The following is a 16,892-nucleotide window of genomic DNA, read 5'->3' as shown; positions in this document are numbered from 1 at the left end:
TGCTTAGATGTGTTTGTATGATTATGATTTGGGGTATTTTAAAAAATCCAATAACAAGGTCAATAGTGATCCAATGTTTCATGTAATATACCTTTGTATTGTTTTCAGCACGAACAAGTATCATGCAAAGACATGTATAAAAGAAAGTACACCCTTATTCAAATCTTAGGGTTCACATGTGGGGACCTTAGAAAAATGACCTGGAACTTATCAGGTCTTAAAACGAGATAAAAAAAAACAAGCCCAGGCGAACAACAACACATGATAGTACACTGTGTCATCATTTATTCAACAACATCCAAATAAAATGCAGAAGCAGATTGGGAAAAAATAAGTTCGAAAAGTAACTTGTAAAAGCACATTTATCAAAAGTAATTTTAAGTAATAGTTGTTTGTATGATGTCTCTCACATTGTTTTGGAGAAGTTTTGGCCCACTCTTCTTTACAGCATCCAAACCTCAATGAACTGAAGTTCAGTTTGCAGACAATCATTTGTGCTCAGCTGTTTTAAGGTCCCACCACAGCATGTTAATTAGGTTGAGGTCTGGCCTTTGGATCATTGCAACACCTTGATTGCTTTTTAGTCATTCTGTTGTAAATTTGTATTTCATGACCCAGTTTCAGCCAAACTTCTGCTGTCAAACAGAAGGCCTCACGTTTGACTCTAGAATACTTTTGTATACAGAAGAGTTCGAGGTCAACTCAAGCACTGCAAGGTGCCCAGGTCCTGTGGCTGCAGAACAAGCCCAAATCATCAGCCCTTCACCTCCGTGTTTGACAGCTGGTATGAGGTGTTTGTGCTGATGTGCTGTGTTTGGTTTTCTCCAAAACATGCTGCTGTGAATTAGGACCAAACATCTCCACTTTGGTCTCATCTGTCCAAAAGACATTGTTCCAGAAGTCTTGTGGTTTGTTCAGGTGTAACTTTAAGATTAAAATTACCTTATTGTCATGTACACACGAATGTTAACACGAAATTACTCCTCCGCGTTTGACCGATCCAGTTGGCACCTGTTGAACACACATGCACATGCACACGGTCACACACTCATAGAGACAGATGCCATTCATTCACTGGAGCGGTGGGAAGCCAATCACAGCGCCCGGGGAGCATGGGGGTAAGGGTGCCTTGCTCAAGAGCACCTCAGCCGTGGCACTGGTGGACTGCCATCCCTCCAGCTGTCAGTCCACCAAGCTGTTTTGAGCGGCGAGAGTGGGAATCGAAACGCTGACTCTAACCACTGAGTCACGGCCGCCCCACACACCTAAACTGTGTCATGTTATTTTTAGAGAGAAGAGGCTTTCTCTTCCAACCCTTCCAAACAAGCCGTACACGTTCAGTCTTTTTCTAATTGTGCTGTCATGAACCTTAACATTTAACATGCTAACTGAGGCCTGTAGAGTCTGAGATGTATCTCTTCTGTTTTTTTGTAGTTTCTCTGAGCTTTGCACGGTCTGACCTTGGGGTGAACTTGAGCATCAGCTCCTGGGATGTTTGTCAACTGTCTTCAGTGCTTGTGAATAATCTTTCTCTCTGTAGAATGATGGACTCCAAATAGTTTGAAAATGGTCTTTTAGCCGTTCCCAGATTGGCGGGCAGCAACAACTACTTCTCTAAGATCATTGCTGATGTCTTTCCTCCTTGGCATCGTGTTAACACACACCTGAAAAACGTCTGTTTTTATGGAGGTGCTCACACCTGCTGATGATCAGTACATTTGATCTGCAGCACCTGGCTGCTACGAATCATCTTTATCACTATGTAAGCTGTAAGAGTGGGCTTGCTTCTACGTTTTAGCTTAGTTTTTGTTTAATGTATATGACACGGTGTAATATGTCATGCGTTGTTGTCTATCTAAAGCTGTATTTACCTCAGTACAAGACCTGGTAAAGACTAGGTGATTTTTTTTAATGTCCTGATACATTAAACCTTAGAAAGAAGGTTTGCTTTTTTTCACACTTTTATTTTTTTTTATCATAGTACCACATATGTATCAGTGTGACCTCCACATTGTAATAATGTGTAGCCTGGAAATTGAATCCCCCCCCTCCAACTGAAATCACTTTTCCTTTGACTGTGTTCTCGGATGAGTTATATTAAGTCATGATCTCAATGAGGTACCATCACAGTCTTAATTTATGCTTTAAGATCAGGAAAACATTCCCTGGTTTGTAGCAGTAAGCAAATACCATCTTCACAAAGTTGACCTCTAAGGCTGTTTGTTTTATCCGTGTTGTGACCTCAGTGACTGAGACCTAAAGCTCTGCGTTATTTTCTATAAAAAAGACCGTGAGTCATCAAGAGGAGGGACCTCCAACTCTGACTGATGCGGCCTCTGTGCAACTTAGTTTGGTAGAAGGTGGGCTGGTCCTTAGTCAGCTGTTGCACCTCCACTGCAAAAAATATCCCCAACAGCGACTTGTTTAATCCTTATTTAAAGCTGTACATGACTTTTAATTCAAATAGAAAGCTTAAGAAGTCAATTGGGCTAAAAAATAGTCACACATTTAAATCCAATTAAAGAGCTGAACGTTTGTTTTTAGTCCTGAAAAGCTTGTTTTTTTTTAGTGTGCGTGCTCTCCAGATCCTCCCAGCACTTTCCCGTCACTTACACAGTGCTGACCCATCGTCTGATGTCAGCATAGTATAAAATCCGCAGCCACACAAAATTACATGAGTTTACTTTTAGGGTTTAGTAACTTGGAAATCGTTTCGGAGATCACACGGAACAGCGGGTGACTTTTTGCGAAAAGGTGATGCGCGTAATCCAAAAGAGATAAGTTTTACCAAACTTTATTGAGTTATAGGTCCTTGAGTTTTTGGTTTGATTGTTTGTTTGTTTGTTTGTTAGTTTTTTAAGAAAAGGTTCAACTTCCTTTTTAAACAAATAATTGATCTGACTCTGAACTCTGGAGATGGCAGAGGGAGACTTTTACACGATGGGAAACCGGCAGCGGTTTCCAAGAGATCCGTTTGGAGAGTCGGCTTTCAGGGATCAGTCTCCCTTCAGGGATCAGCTCGCATCTCGGTTTATAGGCGATGAATTTGGGATGCCACCTTTCCCCGATGATCTGGGAATGGACTGGCCCGGGTGGGCTCGGCCGGGCCGACTGAGCTCGCGCCTCAGCCCATCGTCCTTCGGCAGCGGTATACGCACAGGTTTCCCCGCGCGTCAGTCCACAGGAGGCCCAGTGTACACCAGCAGGTACGGCGAGCCGTCCTCCCAGAGCTCTCCCATCACCACCGGCGGGGAGCCCTGGAAAGTCTGCGTGAACGTCCACAGCTTCAAACCAGAGGAGTTAAACGTGAAGACAAGAGATGGCTTTGTAGAGGTATCAGGTGAGTTGGAAGGTAGTTTCAGAAATCAGTGATCAATATGTTCTTAACATGACTTTAGAGCCAGGTTTACGGGAGATGTAGGGTATAAGTCCTCTGTATGAGTGAAATAACTGTATACTTCTGATATTTTTGACATCTTATGATCAATGTCTTAAGGTCAGAATGTACCTAATTGGTTTTCCACAAAGCGGCTTTAAAGAGGGGCTTTATTGAGTAAAGTAACTTCAAACTAAGGCACATTCTATAGAATATAAACATCACTCATACTATAAGTAGTACCATATACTGTGAGAAACGCTTATCTTCAGCTCTGCAGCTGCCATCAGCATACTTAGGTCAAGCCATCTATGCTATTTATGGGAAGCTTGTGTCCAAAAGTAGAGTAAATACTTTTATTACTTCTTTTTCTGAAAATGCTTTTGTTACATGTTAAAGAATAGAAAATGGGTGAAACCGAACGCAGATTAAGTCAAAAAGTAACAACAGCAAACGATACACAGAAAGACAAAAAAAAGTGCCTGAAATCTTTAGCGTTAAAAAAGCAGCAGTCCACACAAATGAGGCAGACTTTTACGAATGAAAGCTTAAACCACCGCGTAGTCTCTAATCTGGTTCATTGAGTTCAATGAAAAAGCCTCAATCTCAGCATTAATGGGTCTTGATATGGAAGAGCTGGGCAGATTTTGGGGACTGGGACTTGCAAGTTGGCAGGCAGATCCTCAAGCTTAGACACCTGTTTCAGATTCTTGGAGAATCACTCCCTCCGCCACTCATGAGCTCGATTTAGATTTAAGGCAAGGCCCGTGACAACAGTCTCTGTTTACAATAAGACGAGCAGCTTGCTGCCACAGAGAAGGTTCTGGAAGTGTTGGTTCGCTTTAAGTCAGCTGTGTGCGTGGAGGCTTGCTGGTGTCGCTGAGTATGGGAGTCAGTTGTGGAAACTGCTTCTGCTTCCTCCCCTCAAGGTTTTAAAAGACAGATGAATTCCAAGGATGCCCGGAGCTTAAGAGGGCACAGAGGACAGCACCACCCCCAACCGCGCACACGCTCACACACCCATTCAGCTCTAAGTTTTTTATAAACACATTGTTGGTATGCCAGTTGGGTTACTCAATCAGCGCCATGTTGGGCCTGCTTGCTTGTCGCTGTGACTCAACCTGCTCTAAAAGTGTGGCAGAGAATGCAGTAAAAGCTTTTTAGAGGTGGGAACATATCTGAAACACGGACGCGTGTTAAATGAAAGCTTACTGAGAGGGGCCAAAGATAAGCTGAACATGAATGTACATGGAAATAAGGACTCTGAATGTTATGATACACTGAAATGAAGTGGACCTACTCATCTTTGAGGCTGAATTTTGGTGTTCTTCATGCAAATTTTCAGTTAAATTAGATGGTCTTGGAATATGCTCAAGTGAGCAATACATGAGATAAAAACTGAATTAGTATGACTTTCTAAAAGGTCTCTTTTCATCCGAGATGGATGAATGGAACAACCTAGTAGAGCTATTTTCTCTCAAAGCATCCTATCGGACAACAAGAGACAATGTATTGGTTTTCATCTCTGGCAGTATTTACCACATTTTTGTGTACTTTGTTTGTATGCAGGTAAACAGTCAGGTGGAGAGTAAAGAAAAAAAAGAAGTGGTAACAATGGTTGAAATACAATCTTTACTATCTTTATCTACATTCATACAATGTCCACACGGAACAAGAAGTCTTGACCCAGATTATCTTTTATCCGCATATCTGCCGGATACACAGAAAGCCACTCATCATTGTGTTTTCCCTCAGAGGTTAAGTCCTCAGTCAGTACCCGATGGGTCCCCCAGAATGGCCAGAAAAAAAGTTTGTAGCTGCTTTCAACAAAATGTAAGATATAATTTCATTTAGAATTGAAGCAATTTTTTACCTCGTCTACCCTTTATCCAAAATCGAACAATCGAAATAGGTTTCTGCAAACAAACCCCTTTGAAAACTCGATCCACAGTGAAGATATTGGAGTCTTCTTCTTTCAGAACAAAGATGAAGTAACATAATTTTACTCGTAGACTGTAAGAAGTGCATAAATATAGTGGTGAATCTGACTAAGAACAATAGAAACTCCAGTAAACTGTCTCAATGGGTGTCCTGTGGAATCGGATTAAAGGTCATAATTCACAAAATGGACATAATGCTGCATCAAATAAGAATTGAAACGAGCGAATAAGACCATAAAGGTGTTAAACTGTTCATGAAAGCAATTTTCCGATAGATCCTTTTGTGACCACATGAAAAATGAAGAAAATGGAGAAAAATACCTCCATAATGTGGGCTAGGCTTTACTTATTACCCAAGAATAAAATGAAGACGATCAAAATTATTATGTTCTGCATGTGAGAAATGATGGAATTGCTTAACCTCAGCAGACACACAGTTTAATATTTAAGATAGAATAAAGTGAATACCTTCACCAGGTCATAGTAACAATTGTACCAATACGTTTGTGAGCCATTCCCCAGCTTTATAGGTTTGAACAGAAAGAGAGCCCTATACGTTACATTGAAACACCTCCTTCATTACGCAAGAAACATCTGGAACTTGGTGTCAACATCTCATAAGAGCCTTGAAATGACAGAGAGGCAACGCCTTGCTGAATGACTCTCTGACCACAACATCATTATTCATGAAATATCTCAGAGGACCAGTTTTACTTCAGAGGTCTTCATAAACATCTCATGACCTCACCGGTGACCATAGCTCACTCCTCTGCAGAGTGTCCACAGAGTCTAGCACTTTCTGCAGCCAAAGACGTCACTGCAGGGGTATTGGGTAGCACATACTCGAGGCCAGAGTCCACAAAGGGGTCGACGGGTGGGGCAGGCCACGCTGCTGGCGGTGGAGTTGACATTTAGCAGTCCAGGAGCAGCTGCTAGCAAGCTCGAAAGACAAGGAGGACATAAACAGTGAGGGAGAAGGTAGAGACGTGGGGGCTTTCCAGAATGGGATGTAGGAGAATCATTCCTGGAAACAATTAAAGAAAATTTAAGCAAAAGCCATTTGACTTGTTTGTTGCAAGCCCAAAGCTTACACAGTACAGGGACTGAGCAATGGAAACAGTGTGTGCCAAGTGAAATGTGCTCTGAGCTTAGTTACATCAACACCTTTTTTATTGACATGCATACATGTGATTTAAAGAGTCACATGTGTTGGGTTTCCACTGTGTGGTCCATGACATTGCTTTATTATTGCACATTGCTGAACTTCAGCTTCCTTTTCTCTCTCTCTGTCCCTAACAGGAAAACACGAAGAGAAACAGGAGGAGGGAGGCATCGTGACAAAGAATTTTACAAAGAAGATACAGTGAGTATGATATCTCTGTGCTGTGTCTTCGTCCAGGCTTCGATTTTCATACCAACTATTTCAGAGTTGATCAATACTGATTATTGATTTTTTTTTATCTTTTCTCATTAGAGTAATGGCTCCATTTGGTGGAGCTCTACTTGTTGAGCTGTTATGACCTCTGGAGTGTCTTTCTTAAGCTACACACACAGCTCATACCTGTGGTTGAGACAGGGAGATAAAGTATCAGATACATAATACCAGATTTAGCTTTCTCTTGTCAGATGTTTTTCTTCATGCTGTTTGTTTCTTTGTCCCGAAGGAAGAATTTCATGAAACCTGGAAAATATGTAGTGCATGTTTCAAAGGGAAGAATATGATAAGATATTACCACTGAGGTGGGATGTAATTTCAGTGCCCGACAAGGTATAAGATGAATAGATTAACTTTTTGATTAACTTTTTTAGCCTGTGAGGTGAAAAAAATTTATGACATATTGATGGCTCTGGATTATTAAGAATTGGGATTCCCTTTGTTTTCAAATGCAGTATTACCTTCAGGGATATGTCTAAAAAGCTGGAATCATGTTCTTTCTGTCCGTATTCTGTATAAAAGCAGTATCTGCTGGTGCCCTGCCATTTTCATGAGCTAAAAAATCCTTTATCTGTCTGTTAAAGCGACAGACAGTGGACACTTTTATGTTTCTGTTCACGATAGCTTCATTCAGACGTACAGCAAAGGAGAGGGCCACAGTTCACGTATGATGTTTTCCACTAAAGCTCTTGTGAGATGCTTTTTTTCGAATTCTCAGTGACGTGTTTAGGGTTATGTTGACTGCAAATTTCCATGAAGAACAGCATTCCTTCAAGGGTTTCTTCTTCAGTTGCACTAGTACCACAGACAGCTATGCTGAACAAACACAACAGCTAAGCGGTGGTTGGAATGAGAGTCAAAGTCACTTGTAACTCCTCTGTCACCTGTAGACTCCATAAACCGTGGACTTCACTGTCTGTCTATGGCTTTGTGTTTTATCATCTATATTCAAGGCTAACGTTAAGAACTCTCGCATATTTTTATTTATATTCAAAGTAGCAGCCAAAAAAGACTAACAAACTGTGCTGACACAAAGACAAAAAATAGGGTAGTTCCTTCAATAGTTCCCGTGATTCTTATGCTTTCCTAACAACAACATTTCAGGTCTGCTGTGGTTATTTAATACATATTGGAGATGGATTGAATCAGCTCAAAATATTGTTTTTGTACTTCATAGATGGTTTTTCAAGGGCCGTCCATGTTATAAAGAACTCTGATTTGGTACTCACTGACTTATAGCACTCACAGTAATGAGGGTTGTCATCAACTTTTAGTTCACCGGGGGACACTGCCTCCACAGTGTCTGTGCTGTCCGCTGTGTGAGAGAGGAGGCACTGCAGCTGGAGCACGAGCGAATTATTTACCTTGTGTTTCGCTCGTACATGTCTCCATTTCAGACGTGTGCGATTTGTGGCACGTAAATGTTCAAACATTAAGCAAGACACAGATTGTTACAGAAAAGCACGAGGGTGTTCGTGCAGACATGAAGCAGTCATGCTTGGATTTTGGAGATCATTACTGAGGCTTCATCATTTTTTCTGCCAGGCTTCATATTCACTGCAACATATCACAGCATTTGTAGCTACTGCTGATTTTTCATTCTGTCCCCAGAGGGGCTTCTAAAATAAAACAAATAGTGTGAAACAATTGATGAGACAAACGATCCTCATGGGTGATTATGATGCTGAATAATTCCTTGCTGTTTAATACTGTAATGCTTCCTCTAAATACTGAGTTTGTTTTCTGTCGGGAGCATCAGAAACTTTTCTTTAATACCCGTCTTTCTGACGTCAGCTCTGTGTCTGTCCCCTGATTTTAGCACCTAAGTACCTAACCACAGATCCTGCATGTTAGGTACTTTACTTCTGAATACAGAGAGATTTAACCTGGTCCTTAAAACCCTCATCCACATTTCTTTGGACTCATTTGGCAAGAGCCTGAAAGATAGCAGATTGCAGCTTTAAGCACTGAGAAATTAAAAACAATGTTTGGCCATAAAAATTTAATTATCAGTGTGTAATCAACAACAGCTTCAGTATTTTTTTGTCTTTGTTTCTTTTAGTTCCTCCTTTTTCTGTCCTCTGTAAAAAAGCTTTGCAACTGCTGTTTTAAAAGCTTGCTTTACCTTTACCTTTCTTTAATAAATAAATAAGCTAATTGTTAAGGACCTGGAAGGAGGGCAGGACTTCTGGCTTAACAGTGAATGACTGAAACAGATAGGTTTGTTTCTTTCAGTTAAAGTTGTATGAGGAAGACTTATTCGTAGTGGCCAACAATAGATCGGGGTTGGAACTTGCCCAGTTTGGAGAAGCAGGCAATAGTAGCCTGGTAGTTAGGCACTGTGTCGCTATGAATGAGGTCAGCAGCAACGATCAATATCAGTCCAAGAGTACACTACATTTCGAGTAGAATTACAAATACAAACAGTCATTTTACCTCACAGAACACATGAGTTACTGTTTTCTTTGTGTGTGTGTGTGTGTGTGTGCGCGCAGTGTAGCAGGTTATTTCAAATCGAATTTCCACGAAAGCACAAATGATTTTTGTCAATGGGAGACTGGTGGCTTTGAGTGGAGCGCAGACAGATATAGCAGCCTCACTTCGGAGAGAGCTGTCAGAGGGCAAGGTAAAGAAATATTCCCTGGAATTCCATAAATAACAGTGCACACACGTTGCACTTGCAAGAGGCCCCCGCAAAGATGGCGCTTTGGTATGTAGAGCAGGAGTATATTCCAGAAAGTAGCCCTGCTGTAACTCATCCAAACCGAACAGGCAACATAGAATTTTCCACATCTCAACGACTCGGCCCATTTGCTCAGACAGTGGGAAGACCTCAGTGGTGTAAACTGACTGGTTCATACACAATGCAATTTTTTTGGAAAGCCATGAGATTAGGTCTGCGCCCCTGAGTTAATGAAAACCTGAAGTCAGTAACAGGCTGAATGCGTAGAAGGTGGAGTGGGGTATATAAATAACTGCCCCCCATACACAAATCCACTGACTGTGTAATATATAGAGATACCGCAGTAAGCACATTTCTCCTCCTTCAGCCATCTGAAGCTATTTATTTTCTACCTTCTTTTTACTAGCCCATTAATATATCACTTTTTAAAAAGAAAATAAAGTTTTTTATAAAAGAGCAATGGCAATCTGCCAAACTGAAGCTGTTTTTTGTTTTGTTTTTAAACTTAATCTATCAGAAAAGATCTCCAGATACCAACTGTGTTGTGGGTTTATCATGCAGTTCAGCTTAGACATATTGATTTCACAATGCTTGCTACTGACATCATTACCCCAATGTATAATAAAGCAAAGATATCATCTGAAAACACGCTTTTAAACGCTTTTAAAAAAGTAAACAGCTCATTAGAATACGCTTGAAATAACTTGACTCCACCGATGAATTCCCATAACTCTCCCCTGTCCCAAATAAGCTTGGAATATGTCAGTTATTAACAGAAAATGTTCAATACTGAGGGCGAAGGTAACACTGAGACCTAAGGTCATGTTGTTCCGCGGCAACAAACCAACACTTATCTGTGTGTGACAGCTTGAGTGGTTGGTTACTCAGATACATGGTACTATTGGACTGAATGTGTGCTCTGTCGGAGTGTGTGCGAGGAGCATTGGGGGTTATATGTTCCAGACACTCATGAGGAACATAAACACACACTCCATGCCTGGTCTCCATGTCTTGTCTCTCTGTGCTTCAGATTCTCATCAGGGGAAAAGCATATTGGACAGTTTTCTGGCTGTTGTGCAAAATCAATGCCTGAGATAAACTGAACTCTTGCCAAAGTTAAATAAACTCCCCGAGCAGGACAGATAAGGTTTCTGCTTGAGTCTCACGTAACAGTCCGCCTGAGTGGTTTCACTTTGTCAGAAAGGGCAAATTTACTTTACAGAAATTGGCTTTTTGAGAGAAGGCGAGGCCGCAGTGAGCTGATTAATACTGGCACTCATTAAAAACAAAGTTGTTGTTGTTCTTCTTCTTTTTCTCGTCCAGTACCACCTTGAGTGGCACTTTGTTATTCCGACTTTTTTTTTTTTTAAAGAAAGAAACTTTCTGAACCACAACTAAGTTTTCCCATATTAAAAAAAAAAATTCCCATCTAATGGCTGATATAGCAAAAACTTTTATCTCAAACATTTAAATGGTTCCAAAAAAAAAACCTAGTGACTCTTTTTGTCGCTCAATCATAAAGTCCAAAAAAAGTTATTTGAATAAATGATGATGTGAGTTACTACTTGCTGGTTTCGCCAATCAGGAGAGTTGGCACCGGCTGACATCCCTCTCAATAATCCTTGCTGTAAAAATCACATAGCCTTAATGGATGGAAACGCTCAAATATTCACATTTTCTTATGCACGCTTTCTGTAAACTGTTTTATTATGATGAAAATAAAGATAACAAAAGATTAATAAGGTTCCTGTCATAATGTTTTCAAGAACCTTAGCTAAAATTTCAGTTAGAAATATGTTAGGATGCTAACTCTTTATCACAGTCAGAGGGATAAGATATGCTAAACACTGTCCCTTCACACGCTACCTTTTGAATTTAGCAACCTTATCCTTGTTTCAGCAATTCATTAAATATATATATTACACTACGGTTCTTTTTCAAATTAAATATTTGCAAATTGTTTCCAATGTCATTGTTTGTTGCAGTTCACAAAGGTGGTGTCAGCTTAAACCTTCACATCTTAACCTGTGGGTCTGTTGATATTCAAGGTGGTTTTGTGCTAAAAGTGATAACAAAGGTTGCTCTGTTTTTGGGTATATTGAATTTTCGTGTCAGCCACTGTAAAATCCAATTAGTAAACCCTGTTCAAGAAAAGCAAGTAAAAAAACTGCAATTCTTTGCCTTTTAAAAACTTAAGGATTTTAGATTGCAGTATATATTAAATATGTCTCCATTTACAACTCCATCTGACACCGCAATGCCTTTAACCTTGCAATTCATCTCTTTGGACCCAACAAATTTTTTCTGATGTTATTCTGTCTCAATTTGACAGACAACAAGCCCACTGTGGGATACAAGATTGGTAGTATCATTGTTTCACTTTTTATAGTTGCCTTATTTGCCTCAACACGTTCTTGTTGAGTTTTTGTGTGGTTTCTTTAGTTTTTGGAACAGATTATATTGATTGTGAGAATTGTTGTTAAGTTGGACTTCTAAAGCTCATGACACACACTGAACCTGTATATACAAACGGGCCAGAGGTGATATCTCTGTCTGGCTTCTTCCATGCTGACTTGTATTTCACAGTGGAGCGGGAAGCCAGTGGAGGGTTCTCGCTAATTAAATAGAGGATAGAACGACAGCCTCCTCCTCTGAACATGGCAGCCACGTGTTTATGTTAACTCCTGAAACACTTGGCTGCCGAAGCAGAAAACCTGCAACACCCATATTTGGCCACAACGTCTGACAAAGAACAGAACTTGTGTCTGTAAGTGTCCCTGCAGCAGCTTTTAGCTTTTCCAACCAAGATTGAAAGAAACTGGATGGGAAGACACCAATCTGTACTTTAAGACTCTACAGTATCTTTTTTTTTTAGAGGTTAAGATAAAATCCTAAAACTTTGTAAACTTAAAAGACTTTTTTTCATCAACACTTTGTATCCATCTGCAAGTTTTGGAAGTCAATTGTCTTCTATACTGTGTAAAATATAACATTTTTAAACATGAGAAGTGTCCAAAATTAAGCTAATATAGGCCCCTGCCTTCCTGTGACAAAATCAAAAAGTCAAATCAAATTTATTTGTATAACACATTTCATGTACAAAACAATTCAAAGTGCTTCACATAAAATAAAAGCATTGCAGCAGGGAGTGGAAGAAGCATTAAAAATACATAAAAGAATATAAAGAGAAACATCAAATAATTTAAATGAATTTAAAAACAAGCAACAGTCTAGATAAGTTAAAAGATATTTCATGCATAGACACATGAGAACAGAAATGTCTTTAACCTGGATTTAAAAATGTCTCCATTTGGTGAAAGTTTAATCTCCACTGGCAGTTTGTTCCACTTGTTTGCAGCATAACAGCTAAATGCTGCTTCTCCATGTTTAGTCTGGACTCTGGACTGGACCAGCTGACCTGAGTCCTTGGATCTAAGAGCTCTGCTAGGAAATATAATATACACCACTGGAAATGTACAGGTGTTAAACTTCTACAGACATACTGGAAGGAAAGGAATCTCATTAACTGGAAACATTCTTCAGTTTTGGAATCAAGGAGGGATCCTGAGTTTAGAGTCAGCGTTAGCATGGGAGGACAGAGAGACTGTTTTTTTAATAACATGCCATGGAGATCCAGCACCACAATCACCCACTGGAGGCTGTTCACAGGGAGTGATAAAGTTTCAATAAAAACTCCCTGCATTTAACAGTGATTGCACTGCAGCACTGTAGAAAAGAAAATAGTTTTGCATGACCTCCAAGCAGGTTCTGAACTGTTTCTCTAGGCGGTTTCTTCTCACTGCTCTTCTTATTTTATGCCCCACACATGTTTTAAAGTGTTCTGAGCACTCGAAGCTTCTTATAGAAGCTTGGTCACGTACACTTCTTCCAAACTGCATTGAAATAACATGCTTCATCTCATCTGATTTCCCTTTTCCTCCGTGTCATCAGGATCCCCACGGATGTGGACCCACTGACAGTCTTCGCCTCCTTGTCCCCTGAGGGCGTCCTCATCATCGAGGCTCGGCAGACGCCACCATACTACCTTGTCAGCGGCGATGGCCCCCAGGGAGGAGAAATGCAGTCGGTGGAAGCCCCCAAGCCCCAAGAGGCGCCTTCGGTCTAAACTATCGCACCATCCTGCACAATAAGTTACAAGCCTGAAATAAATGCGTAGCCTTCAGCTTCATGTTGTGTGACACTTGGTTAAAATGAGAAAAATATCTAAAGAGAGGAGTCATGTTGATGCTCATGATAAAGTTGCACAAGCCAGTTTTTTAATACCGAAAAGCTTCACCCCCCCCACACTTAAAAGAGCTCTATAGGATTCAATTGGATTTCACTCCTCTTTAAGAACAATACTTATTCATATCAATCAATTTAACTTTTTTGTTTTACTCTTTTTTACTATAAAATGTCAGAAAACTTGATATTGTCAACATTTCTCAAAGGCCACCATCTAAACAGTGAAAACACTTATTTTGCATTTGCAAGCAGTAAACTGTAATCACTAAACAAAGACTTTGCAACATACTAAAATAGATGTTAGAAATATGATCATGGTTTTCTAAGAGTTTATTATTTCTTTCACATCCGCATGTAGATATACACCAATCAACATTAAAATCACCAAAAGTTAAAGTGACTTAAATGAAACGGTAATGGATTATTTGTGAGTTATTCATTTTGCTGTAAGAACTTGTTCTGACTGTAGACCCAGTTAAGAGCACAGGAATCGTACAGTGTAAAAAAAAAAAATCATCTTGACATAACTTTGCTGTTATGTGCACCATGTTATAGAGCATGCATTGAATGTTTATGCCTCTGTGAAGAAGATCTTCTCGCTGTATTTTGAATTTCCTCATTAGCAGTGACCCTAATTACCCACGACTGTATTATGAGGAGTTATGGACCGCCTAATTTATTGATTACATTGTTTACAAATGCAAAATAGGGGTGGTGTTTAAATCCAGTTTGAAGCAAACAGTTTGTGTCATGTTAAAAGTCATTAAGCAGCATGTTAGTCTATACATTTTTATTAATATGGAATTAATTTAGTGGAACAGTCTTTAACAAATGTGCCTTTATTTATTTGTGTGCATTAAATTCCTTGTAGGTGTTTATCTTCTAAGTTAATGAATGTCAAACTGACAAGATTGTTATATACGAGTACATCCTGAGGGTTCCCTCTCTGCTGAAGCCACAAAATGCTTTGGTAGAGAATGAATTGTCTTTATTAATACTGTATTCTACCAAATGTTATTGTAAATATGCTTTAATATGTGCCAATTCATTATGAATATTAATCTGAAGTGTTCCACATTTTGAAATATGGTTTGAATTTTCTTTTTCTATTTGAGAATTAAGGAAGACGGTTGCATGACTGACCTGTTTGCCTAAGATGTTTGTGTCCTGCCGTCTTTCCTGTTGATGTCTTTGTATTGACAGGTGCAATAAAAATGTCCAGTCAATCTTGCAACGGGTCTTAACATCTGTGTCTTTCATTGAAAACCGTGCAACTCACGGGCCTGGTTCCATGGATCCAGAGAGCCTGTGGTGTTATTGTTGGATAACAGAAGGAATTGGGCGGGCAGCTTAGCGGAGGGCTTAGTGCCGGCTGAGATTGGCACCGCTGCGTACTGGCGGCAGGACGAACCGAACTCACTGAGGCAGCCCTGCCAGAGCAACTGAATGCCAGTGTAAAAACTGGGGCAGTTCCATTGCATGTTGTGTGATGCACAATAATGTAATCCTCTCTGTGTATTGGAATCGAGAGGGATGATCAGTGAGAATTTAAAAAGTTTCCAAACTGGAGTCATGCTGTGGAAATGATAAAGGGTTTGCTTGATTTTGGCTTTACAATGACTTTATGTGAGCTGCTGTACTTACTGCTATTAGATTTTATGTGTGCACTACAGTTATGCTGTTGCCATGGTAATGGCGATATTGGAATCGAGCCTGTTTTTATTTTGGGGATTTATTCATGTAGAGGAGACAAATGCACAGCTGAGCAAGTATATAGAATCTGATTAACATCCGAACCATTTATCTGAAATAGCTGGATAAGAAGTCGTTTTTTTATTTAGCAAACATGCAGTTTCAGAGGGTTACTGTGGATGTGATTCTTACAAGTGTGATCACTCTTTACTGTGAGGGTATAAAAGCATGTAGAGATTAAAAACACATGGCACATTTTGTCATGCTAGTGCTTTATTGGAGCTCCAAAGACAGCGTGGTTACATGGGTGTTTTAGCTTCTGACGAAAATGCATCTGTAGAACTGGTGCGGGGCAAGCTACGCAGGCTAATGTGCTTCTGTTTACTCGATGTGCTCTTGCTTGATGTCAGCAGCCTCCGGCGTCTGGCTCAGGGCAGCTCTGCCCAGCTCCTGCTCCTCACGCTGGGTGAGCTCCTCAGCTCCCTCTCTCTGTTCTTGAATCACTCCATCCACAACTGGTTCAGGCTGGATGGATGTGCTTGAGCCTTCTTCGCTTCCCTGAGTTTCATGGTGCTCAGAAGGTTTTTGCAGACTCTCTGTGCTTTCCTCATCTGCGGGCACTGAGGGAAGGGACTCTCTCGCAGGCGTTTCACGGCTTTCCTCCTCCTGCTCAATCCCAACGGTGGCGCTGCCAGGTTGGGCCTGATCACCACTGACCTCTAATTGTGACTCTTCAGCACCCTCAATCTCCACCTGCATTTTTATATGAACATGCAAAAGAAGATGATAAGATTGTATTCACTTGGCATATATTGTTTAGAAACCATCTTAAAAATGTCCAATTTAATGGAATGATTTAATATGACGTTAAATTTGTCTCTATTAATACTGTGCAGTTGTGCCCCCTGGCAACATGTATATGGGGCCCATGTTGGTAGTAAATGGGCTGAAAAATTTACTAGCCAGTTGTTAAATGCCTATACAGATCTATACAGGATTACAATGCCCGGTCTTCCCATTCATTTGTGGACCCAAAGTGGCCCCAATTTTGTTGCCTATTTCAAGACTATTTATTGCTGCTTTTTAGTCCTGCTGTTCTCTGAACAAACTAAATAGACCAGACCTTAATGTAAGCCTTGTTCCAAGCCTTTAGCCTAATTCAAAATAACCAACTGCAGCAGAATTACATTGGAGGAATGGTATTGATCCTCTCCTCCAACTCAAGCAAGAAACCAAATTAGCATATCTACCAACATTTTTTTAAATGCAAATGAACCTCCCAGTGGTGATCACCTTTATCGGAATGGGGATGGCAGCAGGAACAGAGGTTTCAGGAACTGGAGCTTCCACAGTCAGAATACCATCCACAGAAAGTTTGGACACAATTTTGGTAGCATCCACCTCAGCAGGTAGCCTGAAAATGATGCAGTGTTATTTACAATATCTCTACAGATATTGATCCAGTATACAGTCAGATACATGTCTCTACTGTGCAAATATTGAAACAAATGTATGTATAAT

The 16,892-nt window shown here is 40.2% G+C and overlaps 1 protein-coding gene across 1 annotated transcript; it reads left to right on the top strand.

Moving 5' to 3' along the window:
* Window positions 1–2,590: 2,590 nt before the first annotated feature.
* On the top strand, window positions 2,591–14,913 carry hspb8 (heat shock protein b8). Its single transcript, XM_075467383.1, has 3 exons — window positions 2,591–3,340; window positions 6,616–6,679; window positions 13,386–14,913. Exons 1-3 carry the CDS (start codon window positions 2,917–2,919, stop codon window positions 13,558–13,560), a joined length of 663 nt encoding a protein of 220 aa, XP_075323498.1. The 5' UTR covers window positions 2,591–2,916; the 3' UTR covers window positions 13,561–14,913.
* The last annotated feature ends 1,979 nt before the right edge of the window (window positions 14,914–16,892 follow it).

This window comes from Odontesthes bonariensis, chromosome 6 (assembly GCF_027942865.1).
Source record: "Odontesthes bonariensis isolate fOdoBon6 chromosome 6, fOdoBon6.hap1, whole genome shotgun sequence".
Taxonomy (NCBI): Eukaryota; Metazoa; Chordata; class Actinopteri; order Atheriniformes; family Atherinopsidae; genus Odontesthes; species Odontesthes bonariensis.
This window is presented reverse-complemented; position numbering and strand designations above follow the sequence as displayed.